General features: G+C 40.8%; 1 protein-coding gene across 2 annotated transcripts; it reads left to right on the plus strand.

The window, feature by feature from the left end:
- Positions 1-688: 688 nt before the first annotated feature.
- LOC107218743 (laccase-1) lies at positions 689-20,978 on the plus strand. Of its 2 annotated transcripts, XM_015656726.2 has the most exons (12): positions 689-1,031; positions 3,952-4,204; positions 16,388-16,464; positions 17,011-17,312; positions 17,433-17,643; positions 17,723-17,976; positions 18,049-18,172; positions 18,258-18,481; positions 18,577-18,763; positions 18,904-19,119; positions 19,208-19,426; positions 19,522-20,978. In XM_015656726.2, the coding sequence occupies exons 3-12, from the start codon at positions 16,395-16,397 to the stop codon at positions 19,974-19,976; spliced, it is 2,262 nt and encodes a 753-aa protein (XP_015512212.2). In that variant the 5' UTR covers positions 689-1,031; positions 3,952-4,204; positions 16,388-16,394; the 3' UTR covers positions 19,977-20,978. The 2 variants fall into 2 exon arrangements, with proteins under 2 accessions (XP_015512212.2, XP_015512211.2); XM_015656725.2 differs by lacking the exons at positions 689-1,031; positions 3,952-4,204 and adding an exon at positions 13,585-13,870.
- Positions 20,979-21,029: the final 51 nt, after the last annotated feature.

Below are 21,029 nucleotides of genomic sequence, written 5' to 3' on the forward strand. Positions count from 1 at the left end.
GATATAATTGAATAATGTAAAAATTCACTCGCATGTTAAATAGTACCCATAAAGTTTCCTAAAGCATGAACATGCCCCGCCGACGTCATTACATATCAACCATCGGGCATTTATATTTTTCCAAAATTATTAAAATTTAACAATTTGAGACATTTATTAGCGACCCGCTGACATGGGTGTGTACACACCATATTATGTTAATGTATGTATAGGTATTGTTACACAGTGAAGTATTGTTTGTGTAGTAAATTCGTATCTATGCTAATTTTATGTAAATAATTATTTGTTATTGACATGAACGCTTTGAAGACTACGTGATTCTATGAGAATTCGATATAACGATTTCCTAGCTTAATTGCAAAGGTCATCGACAAAGTTGGACGAAATTTCACAACTTTAATTTGCTATTTTACATTTTCAAACGTAGACGAAAGTTTCCGCAAAAATTTGCTAGAAATTAGCGAAATTCAAGTTATGCACCTAATATTTGTAACCTTGAGATAATAATTTTTCTTTTTCTTTCGAAAAGTCAACTCTACTTACGAAATGAAGACTTAGACTTACAAAACTGCATACTTGATGTTTAATAAGTGGGCAAGTAGAGTATAATTTTCCTCCGGTTGAACGGGATACCGACAGCACGAATGGATACTACGTTGCCTGGACGTTAGGCGCTGGATAGTTCCGGCATTCCGTGTAGGTTTGAGAATCGTTCGTTCCGACGGGTTCAATTCTCCGCGAAATTGGCATATAGGTAAAACGTATAGATCAAGCTAGCGTGATCGAGCTACAAATTTTTCGAATCGCAAAGGATTGCCCTGCATGGTTCAAACCTACGTAGTTCATTCCTACACGGCGTGGTTAGTAATCGCGAAAATGGTAGCGTAGAATGACTTTGGAGGTTAGTAGCGTCATTGTAACGGTACGAAGTTTAGAAAAATCAATTACATATTTCGGAAGTTTGATCGAAACATCGAAGCCGATCGCCGGACTTCAATCTTATTGTCGAATGAAAAGCAGTGTCTGAAAAGGTAATTCTTACCATTGGCGTAAAGGAAAAAATATTGTTATTAACAATGCAACGCATATATATATATATATATATATATATATATATATATATATATTAAACTGCAACATTTTTTATGTAAACCATCGGTCTCGGTTGCGACCGTGGGTATTTTTCATTTGACGCAGAAATAAAGAAATGGCACGGATTCTACGAAGTCGCAAGAGTGAACTCGAAGATTTCATGCTGGTTCTCTATTTCTGCCTCAAACTAAACTGTACTGAAGCGTTTTTGTTTTAGAATTACGATTGATTAAAGGACCAGAATATCGAATTTTCACACACGGGAAAATCTTATTCGTAGAATTTATAAATGTGAAAAGTTCAAACACAGAAAATTGAAAATATAGAAAGTCGAAGTACAGAAAGACAAATTATAGAAAGGTTATAACATGGAACAGTAATATCTGTATATTATCGAGTGATTGTTGAGAGAAATTCCGACCATTTTACAGTTTCGCATCCTATGTACTGACCCTTCTAATCTTTTAATTCCCCATACTTCGACCTTCAACGTTTCTAAATTATTTATAAATTGAGTTTTCGCTTTTTAAAAGATTCGATACTGTGGGCCCTTCGGTTTTTTGATCTTTCTATATTTTTACCCTCACCATGTATAATGACCCTTTTCCGCGTTTGAGATACGTGTTACTTTGATATTTGGAGATACATATACGACAACGTCGAAATCGACCAGGGCACCCCCTTAATACGCGCGACAAGTATAGCAAGTCCATTGAGGACATAGCACTCACATTTTCACCCGACCTAGCTATCCCCCGCCTAACTGTCCGCCTGCGAACTAATCTCAGATCACTAACATCTTTATTCTCGTAGAGAGAAAACCGCGAGCGCGAAGTACAGTGTCTCGCGCATTAAAGTACGGGGACACCTGCGACAAGGAATTTTACAAACAATTTCGCAAGGTCAGGCCGATCGAAATTTTTTTGTTCGTTCTCTCTACTTTTAGCACGTGATGTGCAGTTGATAACTTTATACAGCCAGTCAGGAAGCGAATTCAATTCTGTATTATTTTTTCACCCGTTTTATGGAATCCCAATTGACGCAGGTATAATCAAATCCGTCGGCACACCACGCGTTAATTTTTTTTATTACTGCCTGCAGTTAAATCAACCGCTCTCGTCGGCGCGGCGCGACGCCTTGCGTACAACAATACTTGTGCAAACAAATTCACGCGTGGATCATCCGGCTTCTACGCTTGGGATATATAAAGATAACGAGCGCGTTCTAATCTTCTCGTATATTATATTTTTCTCAAGTTATGAAACAATGTCCACAAGCATTAGGGTTCGCGATAAGTAGTCGCTGTTAAGGATTCGAACATATTATCACGCATGGGACGAGAACAACATTGGACGAAGTACGTAACGCGATTGTCGAAGCGCATGGGTATCACAATTATTGACCGTTCATCCTATAACGAGCCGCAGAGTGTTTGAATAATCTGCAGCTATCGATGCAAATCTTTTATTGCCATGCAAAGTACAATATTGCAACAAGTTTCATTGACCATTGTCTATGTGCGAATATTAATAATTGCGAGGCAAAAACTTTCCCCGCTTCGAATCTTTCTATTGAATAAACTATTATTTGTAGTTTCCATTTTCCAAACGCGTAAGACGAAATCGTCTTCTTAAACCCGTTTTTAACCTGCTAGTGACCATGAAAGTTTAATTGCGAATGCATCCTTGATCGGAAGGGTAACAAATTTCGCACGTTTTCTGTTTTTGGAACAGTCGATTTCGCGTATCGATACCTCAATCAAGCTTCATACATTATAATTGAAATATTATGACATGACGCATTATGAGGATATATTACTGAAGATTTACACAAATTCTCGATGCTCGATATTGTCGGTAGACAATCGACTGAGCGATGCACTATCTGTTATACAATTAAGTCTTACAGGTAAACGTAACTATACTTCTCGGTACCTGAAACACGATTAATGCCGCCGCGGCGCCGATGAAATTTTTTCAACGGGGCTTGCGTGGCCGCTAATTAAAAACGCGAATCTTAAGGCCTGCAGATGCTTGGCTTTAGCTGATAATAATTCTTTTCATGGCGCATTCGAATTGGGGTTCCTTCGCTGGGCATTCAAGCATGTATGTGAGCCAAGGCAACGGCAGCCGCGAAGTTTGGAATTGGTAATTAGTCATTATCGCGGTCCTCTCTACTGTCTTTGATTTACAGAGGCATGGCATTGTAACTCGTATAGAACTGGGCTCGAAACGAGAAAGAGTTAGCGTTAGATAATAATGTATGTACCTGGACGGTCTTGCGTTGTCGGTAAGAGTCGTCGATATTTTCGACTGCACATCACACGACGCTTGTAGACGCAAGTAAAAGTGCGACCGTAGTCATTTCGTGTCATTTCAATTGCTGCCAATTCGCTGACGTCTTTCACGTAGAATTGCGCACAAGTTGGAAGATTACAGGTTACACCTCTGCTATATCGCAATTTTATCGTCGAGTAAATACCGAAGGTTTATCCGATGGCAATTCATGTCGGCTCGGCTGCAAATGTCCCGACCAAGTTGCAACATTTTTTCATACGTGTTTAGATTTTTTATATATTCGCCATACCGTGTAACGACCGGACAATTTCTTTCGCAGAAGCGAGGCGAAGTGTTGAACACCTGTATCACCGTATAAATTGATGATACCGGTGCCCGTTGTTGCAGAAACCACTTAATATTATACATATATGTATCAGAAAATTCTTCGCACATTTGCTCGACGTACGAGTGCAATTTGTTCGTTATTCTACTGATTTGAAAATTAGTCACGTGTCCGGTTACCGGTACACAACAAAGAACTCCTCTTCCTTCTCTAATTTCTGATCCCATGCGTGTTCAGTCGAACATCAGTTCCACGTGCTATGGACATCGAAACAACACAGTCGTCTCTGCTCGCTCCGTTGGCGAGGACGAGGACCACCCTACACATGATGGTTGATTGCGTCCCATTCACGGAAGGAGACAAACCGCAGAAGCGCGTGCTCCTCGTGAGACCAAGAAGAAGAAGAAAAGGAAAACAACAGTACTCCGGTTCAACACGCGGTGAAACTTTCGTCTCCTCTTGCGAACGGGCCAGTTTACGAAATCGATAGGTGAGTACAAGTTCATCCACGCTTATAATCATGAGATGGCTAATTGTTCCAATTTCTGACCATCTAACGTTACAATTGTTCGCCGTTTAAAATATCGTTCACATACGCAAGTATAACAAACGATGTTCATGAAAAGACTTTGAAACATGTTCATTAACGCAATATTATTGATTCTTCGTTCATGATCGCGATGTGTCCTTGCATACCAATTCACTGTAACGCGTTCTTAAACTCGATGCTCAAGAAGTGTTGCCCACTTGATGTTTGCCCGCGGCACAACTGCTAGGTTGTTTGTCATCCTCTCCGTGAGGCCGGACTCGATGCGGAGTGAGCTGGGTGTATTGGTCATTTAAATTCGAAAAGTAAGCACGCGCGTATAATCGGATGACAAATCGAAAAATATGCTATAATTGTTGCCCTGATGTATGATAATAATAATTACGTACGATATGATTGTATCCCAGCGCAGCGTGCGCTCGAAATTGGGGAGTATCCGCACGCTGTATGATTATGACAGTCCTATCCTACATTTGAAAATCTAGGCAAACATTAGTGAACCAGTGAATCCTGGTGCTGGGTGGTCGCTTAGGCCACCGAAAGATTAGAGATAGTACCTACAAGAGCCGCCATGCGGGTGCTGCTTATTGCTGGTGTGTTTGGTCATCCGTGTCTTAATTAAACCTTAATTAAACTTCCCCGGTTGAACCCCGTTAATTATGGATTATGTATCCGCCGAGAAACATATTATCACATCATACACGAAGTGAAAGGGTCATTTGAATCAATTGATACTCGTCTGATTCAACTAAATGCGGCGAACGCGATATACTTGCTTAATTAAACAAAATACCTTTGTTGCTCTAAAAAAATTAATTGAATTTAGTTGAATCAACTAAAAATTTGGTTAGACCGATAGATCTTGAGTCGACTCAAATAAATCTTAACTTCGCCGCCCGTGACCACAAATTCAGTTGATTCGATAACTTTTTTCATCTCGTTACAAATTCTGGTACTTGTTTCATTCCGAGGAGACCGAAAAAGTCTTGCTGGTGACATTAACGAGTCGTAGCGTCCGCATATATGGGGTTTCGTAATTTTGCCACTGCCACTCCGAGAAATAATACATAACGTTGATATACCTGCACGCGTTACAAAAAGGCTCCGTCGTAAACTCGTCCCCAAGTATGTAATGTATGTACACATTAGAGAGATTAGCCTTCTTCTCGAGTCCTCGTCGACCAGGGCTGACGTGCATGCTTACAGCCGGTGCCTTGACATCGGCATACCGGCCATTCGGATTGCGAAATCCATCTTGTTTTCCTGTAAAGTACTTTTACGTTGGATTACGAGGACGAATCTTCAATTCGACATGGTTATGACTATCGAAAAATCATGCACTAATTACGCAGGTTACAAACGATTCATCAACAAAATGATTTCCATGCTGACAATGAATGATTTAGAGTGTAACTTTGCAACTTTCAGGAGGAAAAAATAACAAAGAAACGCAATTAAGGCAAAAGTGTCTGTCAACAAACTTTCTGATATAGAGGTTAATTTTTAAATTAGTTGAAATCTCTCACACACACACAAACACACACACACATACACACACACATTTTATTAATTTAATTTAATTAATGGCAAAGCTCGTGCGATCTTCTTATGCAACACGTGGGTACAATAGAATTTCGCAAGGTTACCAGATTATGGGTAGGTAATCTTGGAAAATGTGAGAACCAGGTAGGCTACGACTTCTCTGAGGATACAAGATATAATATTCGTAGTTATAGTATAAATAGTGTCAGTAGATGCGGTTAACCGTGGGAATGAATTTGTACGAAAGACTAGCTGTGGTCCTTCATCGCACATGCGATGTACCGCATGTATATAATATATACTCACAGGGTATCCACTTAACATGTGACAATCGTCTCTGGGAGCGGAATGTAATTTGACTATCGGGAAAAATTCAAATTTACGCTAATGAATTGCACGTGAAAGATGACGAGTGCAAGGAACGACAAGCTGGACATACGTTATTATGGTCAAGTAAAAGGGGTCGAATGTAATGTGTACTGCGTATCAGTGATTGTACAAAAGGGAAAATTGGCCGATGTACCGGCTATAATTGATCGTGTATGGAAGTTCGCGGCGCGGGCAAATTCCTAGACGTCGCCGGCCAAGCTTGTTTTCGCTTTACTTGGCTTGACTACATTTACTAAATTCGAACTATAGAAGTATAGAAAATAAAATATCACTCGAATACGCTGGTGATGAGTCGCTGCAAGCATATTGAGCAATAATTACACAACTGCTAAATTAAAATATTGCAGCATGAAAAAAATCTGTTCTTAATTTCTACGGGACTGCTGACAGAGAGAGAGAGAGAGAGAGAGAGAGAGAGAGAGAGAGAGAGAGAGAGAGAGAGAGAGAGAGAGAAGTCAAGGAAATTCTCTTTCTTTTCGCTGAAATCGCGGTTGAAAATTGGATTAATTTAATTCGTCGTCTGGCGCGTCGAGAAAGTCCGCCGAGATCTTGACTCGGTTCTTCTCGTTCGAATTCTTGGGATCCCGACGTAACATGCGGTGCGGTTGCATTTTTATGAGCTGGCGTGTGTTCCGCGTGTGTCGGCGATCGTTTGTTATTCAAAACGATAAAATTACTCAGCTACTGGCATCATCAATGATTATCCCACGTTATCTCTTTCGTAGATTGCGCTCTGTTGCGCAATTCTGAAATATTTGGAATGCGTGCTGTCGATCAACGAGGAATCAAGTAAAGTAACATCAACGGAACCGAGGTGATGCGGTGAAATAGACTAAAAACAATGACTGTACGTAGAACATTGCCTAATCGTAGCCACCTGAAGAATTTGACCATCCGTTGTCATATTGTCGAGCAAGTTTGCTTACCAGAATTCGGAAGAGAATCGACTGTAATCGAACTAAAAACGTTACTATTGATGATGAAATGATCTCGGTTTAGAAAATAATTCATGACGCAATGGATCTTTGTGCTGTAGCGAATGGAAAAAAAAATCAGATAAAAAAATTAATAACGAGGCTCCGGAGGAAGACATCTACTGGTCGTTAATCTTTGAGCGCGAATCGCAGAATAACAGATGAGAATTAACGTACGCAAGAAAGTTCCCATATAAAAAGGTAGCGAATATTGCACGGCTATCCACACGTTACACAATTCAAATTACGTTGGAGTATGTGTAAGGTGAAGAAAAAAAATTATATAAAACGTTTCGTCTTATTGTTAGGCCGGATCTTGACGCCATACTCTGCAGTATTTTGCCTCGAATATGCAGTATGCTCTGGGCACAATAATATTTTTGAAACTTTTAAAAAACACCATTCAATAGGGATACAATGTTTTTGTAATATTTGAATAGATTTTTAATAGGTTCTAAAAACTTCTACGTATGACAATGTTACAAGATTAGCTTGGAAATGTATCTAAAAAACATTTTCCAAATATATTTTGTAAAAATATTCAAACGTTAAATTGTTATTGCGTCAACGCAAGAGACGTGATGTTGAAAAAATGTTTCGAATATTTCACGTTGCAACATGTGTGGGTATAGGTACATATTCTTTCGTACGCATTCAAGTCAGACGTTGGATTTGTATTTTATCATACGGCTAGCTGACATTTGCCATTTTGTCCGCGTATCACTCCTTGCGAAATAAACACTCACGTGTGTTAATGTAAACATGAAAATCTGTAAGAAATTATGAAAGTAAGAGATTCGTAGAAGCACCAATCGACCGTTAATAGTTATATTTACGTACCTACGTACCCTAATGACGACTGTAGATTGAATGTAGGTGAAATAGTTGATGATAGTGACGATTCGGATACAAATCCGGGTGGTTAAAAATGTTGCTAAAGCCTGGTAAAATTTTTGAAAATCCGTTTCGTTCATTATGCTATATATTCGCTGTATATGCCTCGATGTTTGTAGCGCACGTTAAGAGACGCGGCGGCAACCGAGAGAATGTGGATTCACGTGTTATGTAAAATCAGTACTAAAGTTTGTTTCCACTTACACAATCCCGCAGGATCGAAACAGCCGGCAATTTCAATCGTTGCATTTTAGCCATAACTACCATTCTTACGTAAAACTTATACCTATGTTTTTTCAATCTCATACGAGCTGTTTAAGAATCGACGTGTGACAGTGCGAATTGCGATTAGAACCGTACGTTGAGTCAATTAATCATTGCACCTATAGTAACCACACGCGTATTACACAGCTCGTTTAGAGGTTTAATGCATTAAAACTTGAAAGGAATATTTACGATGCGCAATTTTAGAATAATTTATCATCTTTCCGTTCTACCTATAGTAGAAATAACATCGTCACCTTGTCGGCTAATTAACTCACAATTTTAAGATATACTCGGCATGGGTATAAACAGTGCATTGAATTAGTTTTGATAAATATTTTTTTAACCTCAAGCAAATTGCACGTGACAAAAACTTCATGCGGCTGCGGCATGTGCGACTAATAAAATTCCACTGGCACGCTGTATTATACACTCGACTGTGAAGCCTTGAGAAAGAAATTCGACCTTACATTTTACGCGAATTAAATACGGTGCGAAATCGAATTTGCACGATGAATACGTGACCATGTAACGTCATGTATATTCTTCTAGACAATGCTGCATTACTCGTACAACAGCTGTGTGTCGGCCAAACAGAGTGTGCCAAGATAATATATATATATATATATATATTCGTATTTGCACGCGATCGCGTCAATTTCCGTTTATTTTTTTCCTACATTATACAAGACCCGATCATCGTAGTCGGCGGATTGTTTTTGACTCCGGTCTTTTTCACGGATATCGATCCAAAATTTACATACGTATCGAATTTCGCTTTACGTATTAGGTATAAACGACCGAAAATTAGGTATCGACAAATTTAGGCGACCGATCGTTTACAGTTGCGAAAGCTACACAAATTCCACAATGCGGCCGAAACCAGCGGCTCGTGAGAGTTCAGCTTATGGAAAGCGATAAACGGGATATGTATTACCTTTTGGTTCGTTAAACTCTAGAATTATTCACTGCCCTGTGAATCCGCTCATTAATGGACTACGGTAACCTTCTCAGTTAGACGTATCAAGAAGTTGAAAACAGGTTCCATTTTATTTGCAACAAGTTTGCGACAAGAGCGAACGCCCAACAAATAAAATCAACTGTATACTATGAAAAGTTGAAGGGAGCCTATAATTAATTGCCAAATAATTTTATTTGAAAACGAACAAAAATTATTGCGATTCAAAGCCCTCGATGGAATCGATTAATGAGGATGAAGTTAGCGACGTTACGGTAACGATGCGTGTTTAGGAAAAATCGTTACTTCGCACATTTAGGATTGACTGAAATTTATTAAATCACGATGAACACAAAATTTATTCGTATATATTGAAAAGTCAAGCCTTGAAGATCATTCGGATTTTGAACAATAATGATTTTTGCCCCCGATTTTTCCTTAAAAATTATGTACGACCCTCGTTGACCACGGTGACGATCCGAGGTAACGTATCACCTATCTCTTCGGATCTTGCGGCTTGGCAGCGTCCAGGGATTTCCCGACGAGGAAAAGAGTAGAAGAGGAACTAACAATAAGAAAAAAAGAACAAAACAGGAACGAGCGGTTGTTCCGAGCTGGGTCTTTCGATGCCGGGTCTTCCCAAGAATGGCTTTTGCATCGCTTCGGCATCCCGCCGGGGTGTTCCCGTCATATGCGAAGAAACTTTTTCTTTTTAATATTTGCCTGGTATAGTATACCCATCGGTACGGTAGCTGAAAAAGAATCGAGATTACTACGATAGCCAATGCATAGTTCAAGTATCCGCGGTTGATTTTCGCCAGTCACTGAACTCTGCCATTCTGCGAGCCCGTCTTCGAAAACTAATGGCTAGCAGAATTGTTCTCATGCAGTGATTTGTTACCGTTGAAAGGAATGTGAAAGGTTAATTTTACAACTTCGCTACGTACAGAAATCATCTTGTTGTTCGATTCTTTTTTCTACTTTATCCCCGTTGTTCGGTCCTTCTATTTTGTATGACGAATCTCGACGTGACTTACGAGGAGAACATCAGACGTGTCCACAACCGATTTCCCTGAAACTTCGTTCGGTGGAAGAGGGGGTCAAAATAAGCGGACACGTGTCTCGGCTTATCCGTCAACACTCAACCGTTTTCGAGAAACATAACGGTCAAAGTTTTAAATAAAAAGTACCGGGTTTTGATTACGGGGCGCAAAAGTGTAAAGCCGCTGTGATACTGCTTCGATTGAACTCAATGCGCTATAACACGATACGGATATAAATAATGAATACGTACTGGTTTATCCGCACATATAATACAGCTAGTGAGCAAGTTCCCGAATTAATACACCGGGAAGTATATTGCATGTGCACACACTATATATATATTTATATACATATATACCTGGTTTATCGTTTATGTATCCATAATATGAAGAAACGTGAGGTAACTGTCCAAATTAAAAAAGCATACATTTATTATACCTATCTTTTTCAAGTAACGCTTGCACGGCTCTCGGATTATTCCCGGTGCATTCATTCTGATAATTGCTTGCTAGCTGTGCCTATCAGACGCGTAAATAAACCTGCACTTATTCATCACCTACATATACTTTTACCGTATTACTTAATTGTCCCACACCGCACGGTAAGATTCACGATGACGGGTTTTTCTTCTATCCTCGTTTAGGCGAACAAATTTTTTGATTTCAGTGTGAACGCCTCATTGAACATTGCAGTCAGGCAAGTTTTTTTTTCCCTGAAGTTTCGTGCGGTTTTCCCTCATAGTAATTATATCACGGAGTGATTGCACACTTTTGACAGAAAATATCCTTGTGCGGCACAATTGCGCTGGTTGCAAATTCCCCGCGGAAGAGGTAAGAACAAACGAAAATACCCGATGTTGCGGAAATTAATACCTGTATGTGGCGACGTAAGAGCAACGCTTCCGCAGTAGCTATAAATTTGAAGACTCGCAATAAACCCGTTCACCCTTTTACAACTCAAGTAAATATTTTCCTGTATTATTCACAGTTTCTAGGCCTCCAATTAGGCATAGCGCGTGCATTACGTATATGACTGATTGCGAATCTCTACGGAATGGGAGTATCGTATCTTGAATTTGAAATCAAGAGGGAATATTCTGATTTCCAAAAATCTGGAATAACTGTCAATCGTTAATTTTGAATCAGGAATATCAATTTCCTAATACGAAATTCATCTCTCTGCATTCGCGTTTCGTTTGAAAATCCGATACATCCTTCGAAGTTTCGAAGTAAGGTTGTTAAACGCCGCCAAGGTGGAATCAAAGGCGCGCAGTAATTACGCCGGGAAGGGAACCCGCTAATCTAAATTTACGCTCTGCAGTTTTTAGAAGCTCTTCAATGTCCTTGTCGGCGTCATGACCGAATGAATTTCAAGAATCGATCTACGTAATATCGCGTTCTCGGGACCGTCTACGATATCACAGGTACACACCTGTAACGGGCGTATGACGCGAGATATGTTCATCGCTAATTTGATGCAGCTGAATCGGGGGATCGTCCCTTCCGGGATTGCAAAAGCCGGTTTTCATGGCTGCCCGAACCGCCCTTGAGAACTTCCGTTCAAAAGCTTGCAACGCGCTGCGTGCATCCTGCCCTCGATTCCAAAAATTATAGAAAATTCTTCGGCTCGTTGTCAATCGATGTCAGTACGTATTTTGTATACGTGCCATGCGGTCCTACGTAAGCTGTAAGAATTGCGTATATTGTTTTACGCACGTGTCTGCATCGTGATATTATAAAGTGAAAGGTTGCGGCACGATGGACTGGAACAACAACAGAGTTCACTGTGAAATGTTTGAGGTGTACGTAGGACATAATACCTGTAATTCAAGTTTCCTCTGCAGGATATGAAGTGCGCGTGGCCTTCTTCTTTTCCGAATAAAAGTGTTTCGCGTCTTACGTCGTGACTGCCATGCGCTGTATATACACATATAGGTGTACATTATCCTGATCTGAGAATTGCAAATACATTCACGTACCACGCGATTTGAACGTGCTGAAATGATGAAAAACAAAATTTTCGTTCAATAATGCAACTTCTTGTGGGATGAAAACGATAACTTCTTACCAGAAATTTTAGGCTTCAAATTTGCTTTTTTATTGTTAGGATCTGCCCAGATTCTATATGCGGTATCTGCGATAATTTGTTTATTCCGAAATGAGAAATACGATCTGTCTATTTTGCGTATTAGATTTTTGAAATATGCAAATACTCCAATTGCGATCTGGAATCTCTGGCAAGTAATAAAGGTAATTTGCATAAGCAGGTGGTTATTTTCGTCATATGCTGATTCGAGAAATTCGCAAATTCCTCGATGATGCAGGCAAACCAAGCGGTTGAAATAGACTTTTTTTGGATCCAGTTGAGGTAATATCGCAGTCTATATAATGCTACATATAAGGAGGTTTACGATACGTATAGCACAAATATTACAATACCTGCTTATTATCTAAGGATTTTATGTACGGCGACGTCACGGAGATCCGGCTTCGTAAACGATGCCTCATACGTGCCTGCCTGGATCAATCGACCGGATCGCTACAGACGAATAAGAAGGAAGCGTGCACAGTCCGCTGTCGGAAATTAAATTAAATAAATTAAAAAATAAATCAAAAGTTCATTCTTAAAATAGAATTATCAAATCGAATTCCGTCTACCCCGGGCAGCGGTTTAGACTCGCTGCACTCGCGGTGGTAATAACTATTCCGGTTTCTAAACCTAACGACATTTTTATCTGTCATATTTGTGCATATTTTTTGCTTATAGTTAAATTTATCTCCTACCAGTCTTATGCTCGTTATTAACAATCATGTATACGTTCGACCGCATTCACAGCTCCGCGAACAAAAATTTGTGTGTGTTTTGCGTTAAAGTGAAAGAAATGAAAATAAAAATAAATGGTCAAAAATACAAGTCAAGTTGAAAAGAAAATTCTCAGGAGAGAATGAAACGAATGATCGAACCCTCCGGGACCCGAGTCGCACTGCGTGAACTTTAAATTAATCTTCTCGCTTCCGTAGAGCCAATTACGTGTGGGGCCGGTATACCTGTATAATATACACCGGCACGTAACGCGTTGAGGATGAATCCTGGAATCGTTCAACATCGCGCGTAGGTATTGCGGAATCCCCGATGACGTCTTCGGGGTCCGGTAGCTCATCGAGACCTGTCCGTGCAGCTCGGAGAGCGTGTGGGGTGCGTTTGACCTCCGATCGAGTCTTGTGCGTACATACATAGAGACGGGAGCTGCGGACTGGCCGTCAGTTCTTCGTAGAGACCCGGTCTTTCGGCATCGACACCTCCACTCAAGGCACTCGTCGATTTTTCCCCTCAGGGAGTAGTCGCGATTAATCGGTTTCCTCGAGCTCCGCTATCAGCAACGCGGCAGAGTCGGGGGATTAACCCGCGGTGCAGTGCCAAATACTGGGAGAAGTTTTCAACATCCGTTCGATTCATCAAGTTCGTCAAGTTCGATTCTCGGTGATATTGTGCCTTGCATCAATTAAAGGAATACTTCGAAAGAAGAAACCAACGGCAAATTTGGTACGGGGTTTGTTGCCATTGCATTTTTTTTTTTTTTCTACCGGATAACAATGGTATATTGACCATATTATGTTGCATGCAACTGAAAAGAGGGACGATACTGTGAAATAATTGAATTCTGCCTTGTTGCCTCTTTCGCCCCTCTGAGAAATAATTCTTCGTCAAGTAAACGGAACCGAGAGTGATGAATAAGTGAACTTGGGAAATCGGGAATCGTGCAGATTACTTTTTGTAATATCAAATTTCAAATCTCAGGACCTCGTCTTCAGAATCGGAGGGTACGATTTAATTTGGATATAAGAATTCTAAAACCCGTTATTTAGGACCAACTCTTTCAACAGAAAATCTAGCGGATCTTTTCGCATTAAGTGACGGAAAATTGAAACCAGTCAGACTAGTTTGTTCATTCATAGCCAACTATCTTCATCGTTTTGCGATTGGGATTATAAGAAATCAAATAAAATGCGATTAGAACTCGACCGATTCTATATATTTCCCCAATTGGCAAAGTCAACTCGCACGCGATGTTCCGTCTATTCGGAGACGGAGCAACGACGGTGATGAAACGGCAGCAAAATAACGTGTCGGCTACCCGCTTACTTAAAGCGAAATAGGAGGGATATAAACGCTCGAGATTCGCAAGTGCTCGTTTAATTGGATGTTGTAAAAGTTGTTCACGTTACGGCGAGCAAATATAGGTGATATTTTACTTCGTCTGTCATGTTTTCTTCTTTTCGATTCTGCGTCGTTGTGGAATTTTTGTACATGCGGTAAGCCCGTTTATGGATATGTACATGTACCTATACACTATCGAATACTGTTATACAGAATAAAATTGAAGCAGCGACCGACTGCGTGTTAGAAAGTTTTGAAACAAACGGACGGTTGATCGGGAGTGAGAAATAAAGACAAGAATAAATAAAAATCATTGGTATACACGCGGTGAGTTGTAGATTTAATTGAGCCATAGCCGCGGGATGAAATAAAAAATAAACGTTACAAACAAGGAGAACCTTACTTGGAGGCGGTATGAAGACTTCATTAGTCGATCAATACCTTCGTTTTCACACATGATCCACGTAATCGGGCGACAATTAACGCGCTTTGTTACACAATCTTTCCTGTCCAAATAATGAGTCCGTCTATCTTTCAGCACGCTAAGCATGACGCCCGAATTAAAGTCTTTGAATCTCATAACGGAATCACATTTCTATCAAAAGTTGAGCATTGTGAAGGAATTGACTGACTTGAGTGATATTAACCCGTTGCCCTGCTTTAAATTTTGTACCAAAGGATGGGGGTCAAAATTTGAAAGGGTCGATACTTCGAACTGCCGATGTATTGAAATTTCAAACATGCGAAAATAAAACAACGAAAGATAAACTGTTCGAAATGTTGACAATGATTAGAATGACTACTAATCAGTGACACTTTCGAAAATCTAGATTTCGAACAATTTTGTATCGCAGCTGGTTGTGTATCAACACCATTTCTTTAATATAAATAGTCTTATTTTATTCTATATATTCTCTTACGGTTGGGACTTCGATGGAAGGTAAATCGCCAGTCAGGGAAGCCATCTAGAAAAGGCAAAGGTCCCACATTTGGCAAGATAATGTCGCGCCGAAGGAACTACGACCATAAACGATAAGAAATATCGAACAATGACTAAGTAATCGAAGATTTGTACATGACTTCCAGCGTGGATCATTACTTCTTAATTATCCACGGGTTTTTCCCACTCACACACTCAGTTGGCTGCCGGATATGGACAGTGAGTGGCCTGCCCGGACTGTGTATAAGCAAAAGTGCGGAAGAGTCGCGTATTGTTTAATTTTAAGATATACCTGCGTGCTCCCCCTTCCCTCCTACGTAAAAAATTTCCACTTCTATAACCAACACGTCCGGTACAAGTTCTTGACCAATCCTAAAGTCCCACCAATCACAGTAATTGACCAGTGCAAAAAATCATCCGGCCGACAAGTTTCTTCCAATTTCCAAATCTTCCAAATTCCTTCTTTGATCATTACCAAAAAGTCAGTACACGTCGAGTCCTCAAGTCAACAACAACTACCTAAAAATTTCAAGTCTTAACCGAATATCTCGACTTAACTAACCATCAATTCAACTAATTATTAATCCGTCTCATAAAGAACTATTTCGAATTCCTGACGAATTCAAAAAATGACCTAATAGATAATACCAACGTCACTACAATAACAAATTAAATTTATAAATTACTACGAATAATACAACTTGTAATCTTATAACCAAATATCTTATATTCACCGTTTAAATAAATAGTTGGGTTTTCCAAAATTCGATTAAACAAATGATCCCCAATTAAATACTCTCACTACATTAATGTGGCGTGTGGGACAAAACACAGCTGTTCTGAACATCAATCTGGCCTATTTGGCCCGCGTCGCGTCGTCCCCTATCGCTTGGACCAGGATTTCGTCGAGCTAAATGGCACGGGAAGGGATTAATTTTCCTATTTTCCTTTATGGGTTTCAGATCCAACATGCTGCTACGCCTGGAACTCGTGGTATTGGGGGCACAGATAATGTCTCTGGGTTACGAAGCCTTTGCAGGTGAGAATAAACGCACCTTGAACAAATTGAAATACCGTATTGTTCCGAGTATAAGCTGACCCCGCGTATAAGATGACGCCCAATTCTGAGACAGTAGTTCAGGGCGTTTTTTCTTAGTTGTGCGCACCAAATACGGGTCCGCGTACAAGACGAGAATGATTTTGGCGGATGCTGTTGACGATAAAAGAAAACCTCGGCTTATATTAGGAACAATACGGTATTGTTTTCCCCCTTGGATCATTTCTTCGATTGCCAAGATCGGCATGAAATTGAATTGAGTGAAATAGTTTTTCATCATATTTCTAAATAGTGTCGGGAGTACGTGTTTTATTACTTTGTTTCTTCTCCGTCACTTAATTCGCACATAGAAGAAAAATGGAATAAAGAAATAAATAGTAGGTACATAATAGCTGTCGGAATCTCAGGACGCAGTTATGTGAGGCTATATATAATTGACAAATTCCCATGGACGTATTAACTACGTGTGATATTTTTTCTAACGAAATATGGTCTATTAGTAGTGTTTTACTCTACATTTGCATACAGAGACGGTGATAACGGCTACTGAGGAGGGACCCGCGTCGTTCATGGAGCCAAAATTCATCTCCGAAAGCGAGGCAATTACGGACCTGAGCAAACACCCCTGTCGGCGAAGATGCAGGGATGGAGAGCCCTCCATGGAATGTCGCTACGATTTTCGTCTCGAGGCTTATCACACCATGAGCAAAGCCTGCTTCGACTGCTTCTCAAATATAACCCACTGCTTCAGGCAGGATTGCATTCCGGCCGACGGCGTGAAGCGATCCCTCGTCGTAGTCAACCGGCAGATGCCAGGACCCGCGATCGAGGTAGGCGCCATTCCTCCTTGACTCTCGAGAAAAGTAAAGTATATATCAAGATAATGCACAAGGCTCGACCGATTACCGATAACGCATATCTCTTTATTAATTCCTTCGACATTCATCCAGGTCTGCCTGGGGGACAGGATAATAGTTGACGTCCACAACATGCTGCCCGCGGAGAGCACGACCATACACTGGCATGGACAACACCATCGCAGCACCCCCTACATGGACGGCGTACCCTATGTAACGCAGTGCCCGGTTCATCCGGGAGCCACCTTCCGGTATCACTACATCGCCGCCACCTCCGGGACCCACTTTTGGCATTCGCATTCCGGTGAGCACGGGGGATAGACCCGGTCACCCTTGTCTTATTTCTTCTCAAATCTCATCAACCCAAATTCTGTGATTTGCAGGGTTTCAGCGCGGCGACGGTGTTATCGGCCCCCTCATAGTCCGCGTTCCACCTCGTCTGGACCCTCACTTTAAGTACTACGACTTAATCGAGCACACGATGATCGTCATGGATTGGGATCACAAGACTGGCGCCGATAAGTTTCTCGCTCACCATCACGCTGATGGTGACAACAAGCCCGTAAACCTTCTGGTGAACGGCCTCGGTCGCCACAATGGTGTCAAAACTCCCCTCGCCACTTTCGTCGTGAAAGAGGTACGTGTTGACATAATTGACTCAGCGTGTGGGTTCATGTGCATGCAGCTAACCGTTTCGAACTTCTTTCAGAGCGTAAGGTACAGATTCCGTGTGATAAACGCCGGGTTCCTCAACTGTCCAATAGAGATCTCAATCGACAATCACACCATCTATGTAATCAGCACCGACGGAAACGACATCCAACCGGTCGAAGGTGAGTTGAGGGAAAAATTTAGGGTTTCCACCTAGCTCATATATGTAGATTACAACGTCTAATTAACCCACACGATCGATTTCAGCCGAATCGCTAGTTACCTACGCTGGGGAGAGATTCGACTTTATCCTCCAGGCAAACCAGAAGCAGGACAACTATTGGATTCGGTTCCGGGGCCTTATGGACTGCGATGAGCGGTTCACCAGGGCAAACCAGGTAGCAATTCTACGGTATATGGGAGCGCCCGAGGTCGAGCCAACCGCAACTGTGTCTTACGAGCGAAATGTTTCAACCTCAACGAAAGCGTTGGTGAGCTCATTATCATTTTCGACGAGCAGCTAAGAATAATACTTCTTCGGAAAATTGACACGTAATTTGTGCATCTCTTATCTGCTCTGCAATAGCAAGTCAATGCGCTGAATCAAGGCATGGAAAATAATGCGACCATCAGCATACCGTTGCTGTATTCTCTGGATCCCGACGACGAGGCCAACACCAAAGATCCGGATTACCAGTTCTATATTTCCTACGATTTTTACGCAAAAGATAACCCCCATTTTCATCGGAAAGATCTCTACGGCTTTCACAAAGGTAGTTTTTCATCACTCGTATTCAAGAATAATTTATAACCAGATAAATTACACTGAACTATGAACACACGTGCAAGTGTCTCCCAAGTGACCCATTCCAGTATCTTCTTATCCAGAGATATAATCTTTCTACCTGTTTAGTGATAAACAACAGTCAAAGGGTATTTACGCCCCAACTTAATTACATATCAATGAAACTACCGGAATTTCCACTGCTCTCACAACGCGAAGCTATCCGGCCTGATCAGTTCTGTAACGAAAGTAGCGTTACAAATTGTGAAGATAACTACTGCGCGTGCACTCACGTTCTCCAAGTAAAATTGGGAAGCGTGGTGGAGCTCGTTCTAATCGACAAAGGTAAACCCACGGTTTGATAAGAGAGGACTCAGTTCAGCATTCGGGTTTCAATCCAACGACTACAATAAATCTTATTTTCAATCAACAGGTTTTACCTATGATGCAAACCATCCGTTTCACTTACACGGTCACGACTTCCGAGTTGTCGCCATGGAGAGGGTTGGGAAAAATGTTACAGTTGATGAAGTTAAGAGACTAGACGCTGCTGGTCTTATTAAAAGAAAGCTCAGTCAGGCCCCAATCAAGGATACAGTAACCGTTCCTGATGGAGGTTACACGGTGGTCCGTTTCCACGCCAACAACCCCGGTAAGCGACTCGAATGAACTTTCAAGAAGCACGGAAACCTTATACTGACCGATGCACAAGTAGATTGAAAGAGAATGTTATTGACCATTTAACAGGGTATTGGCTCTTCCATTGCCACATCGAGTTTCATGTGGAACTTGGGATGGCCTTGGTATTCAAAGTCGGTGAGCACGAGGACTTTCCACCGGTACCCGATAAGTTTCCACGATGTGGAAGCTACACCCCAATTGGACCTCCGGAAGCAACTACGACGACAACGGCGGAGACGACACAAACGACGGAGACGACACAAACGACGGAGACGACAACGGAGTTGATGACTACGAAAAAATCATTGACCACGCCAACGACGACGACGACCGCGATGTCACATCTCACCGAAAACGAGACTCTGATCAGAGAACAGCTCATCATAATTCGATGGCTTTCTTCGGTCGTTCGCGATTTGACGATGAAAGTCAGTTCGGCGTCTTCAACCAAAGAAATTTGTATTGTTAAGATCGTTTTTTCAATAGTCACACTTTTACTTGCCAATAGTATTCATCGATAAAATGATTACCGAATCGAACAATTAAGTGATGGTTTTCGAGATGTGACTTTTCACAGGTACGAATTTGCAACGTTTTCCGTTACCTGTAGCAACGATTTAAACGACCGAACTTATTGCCATCTGAAATATTTTCAAAGTCGCATTTTTAATTCGTTACAAGGGCGTAATGTTCTGCTTTTATCACGACGCGAAATGACGGTTAAACTTGTCTAAAATATATCGACGTAGTAAACGTAATTATCTTCTCCTTCGGTGATACGAAAATTACATGAAACTTCTGGTTATACTGATACTAACAGGTATTACAATCTATAGGATACACAAGGAACACATGAAACGAATAAAACGGAAGACAGAGAGAGTCGTATGTCGGGATTGAAGAATTCGACGAGTTATTAATTTATAATTTAATTTCCAACAGGCACTGTATGGACGGCCAATTGTTTATGCCTTGATTAATATCATAGCCACGGATATTCAAACACTCGGTTACCTTAACTTGGGACGCAGGAAATCGCGTTACGTAACTCCCGCGTACCATCGCTTCCCATACTAAATTGGGTTATGATAATTTTGTAATATCAGCGATACTAGAAATAGGTTATACGGTGCGTAGTGTATAATGATCTGGATATTATATAAGTGTAAGCATACTGTATATACTTATTACTGTGATACGGATATATTTATGTATTGGCAAGTACTTAATAGATACGTGTCAAACATAAATCGATCGACAATAGGATCTTTATACGGAAGAGTTTTGCTACAGTATTTGTGAGAGTGCGCGCGTGTGTGATTTTTTAAAAGTATTTTTAGTGTTAGAAATAACGTGTGAATGGAAGATCTATAAGTATTTGATACGATTCTCGTGATTTACTACTATTATAGGACAAAAGGGACCAACGCATTTTGAACACACCAGTTCGTCGCATCATATTCTTGCCCTGCATCACATATACCTAGGTATATTAAAAATAAAATCTATGAATGAAGTATGAATAATTGGTTTCTCTATCACGTGTGTAAATAAATTGCGTTGTGCAGCAACAA

The sequence above is a fragment of the Neodiprion lecontei genome, chromosome 4 (genome assembly GCF_021901455.1).
Source record: "Neodiprion lecontei isolate iyNeoLeco1 chromosome 4, iyNeoLeco1.1, whole genome shotgun sequence".
In the NCBI taxonomy this organism is placed as follows: domain Eukaryota; kingdom Metazoa; phylum Arthropoda; class Insecta; order Hymenoptera; family Diprionidae; genus Neodiprion; species Neodiprion lecontei.

What these genes read in the sequence shown, in the direction of transcription:
- LOC107218743 (XM_015656726.2), top strand. Translation starts at nt 16,395, where the DNA reads ATGCTGCTACGCCTGGAACTCGTGGTATTGGGGGCACAGATAATGTCT. An exon ending in CCACTTTCGTCGTGAAAGAG is followed by an intron (nt 17,977 to 18,048) that starts GTACGTGTTGAC and finishes AACTTCTTTCAG; the next exon opens with AGCGTAAGGTACAGATTCCG. An exon ending in TCTCTACGGCTTTCACAAAG is followed by an intron (nt 18,764 to 18,903) that starts GTAGTTTTTCAT and finishes CTACCTGTTTAG; the next exon opens with TGATAAACAACAGTCAAAGG.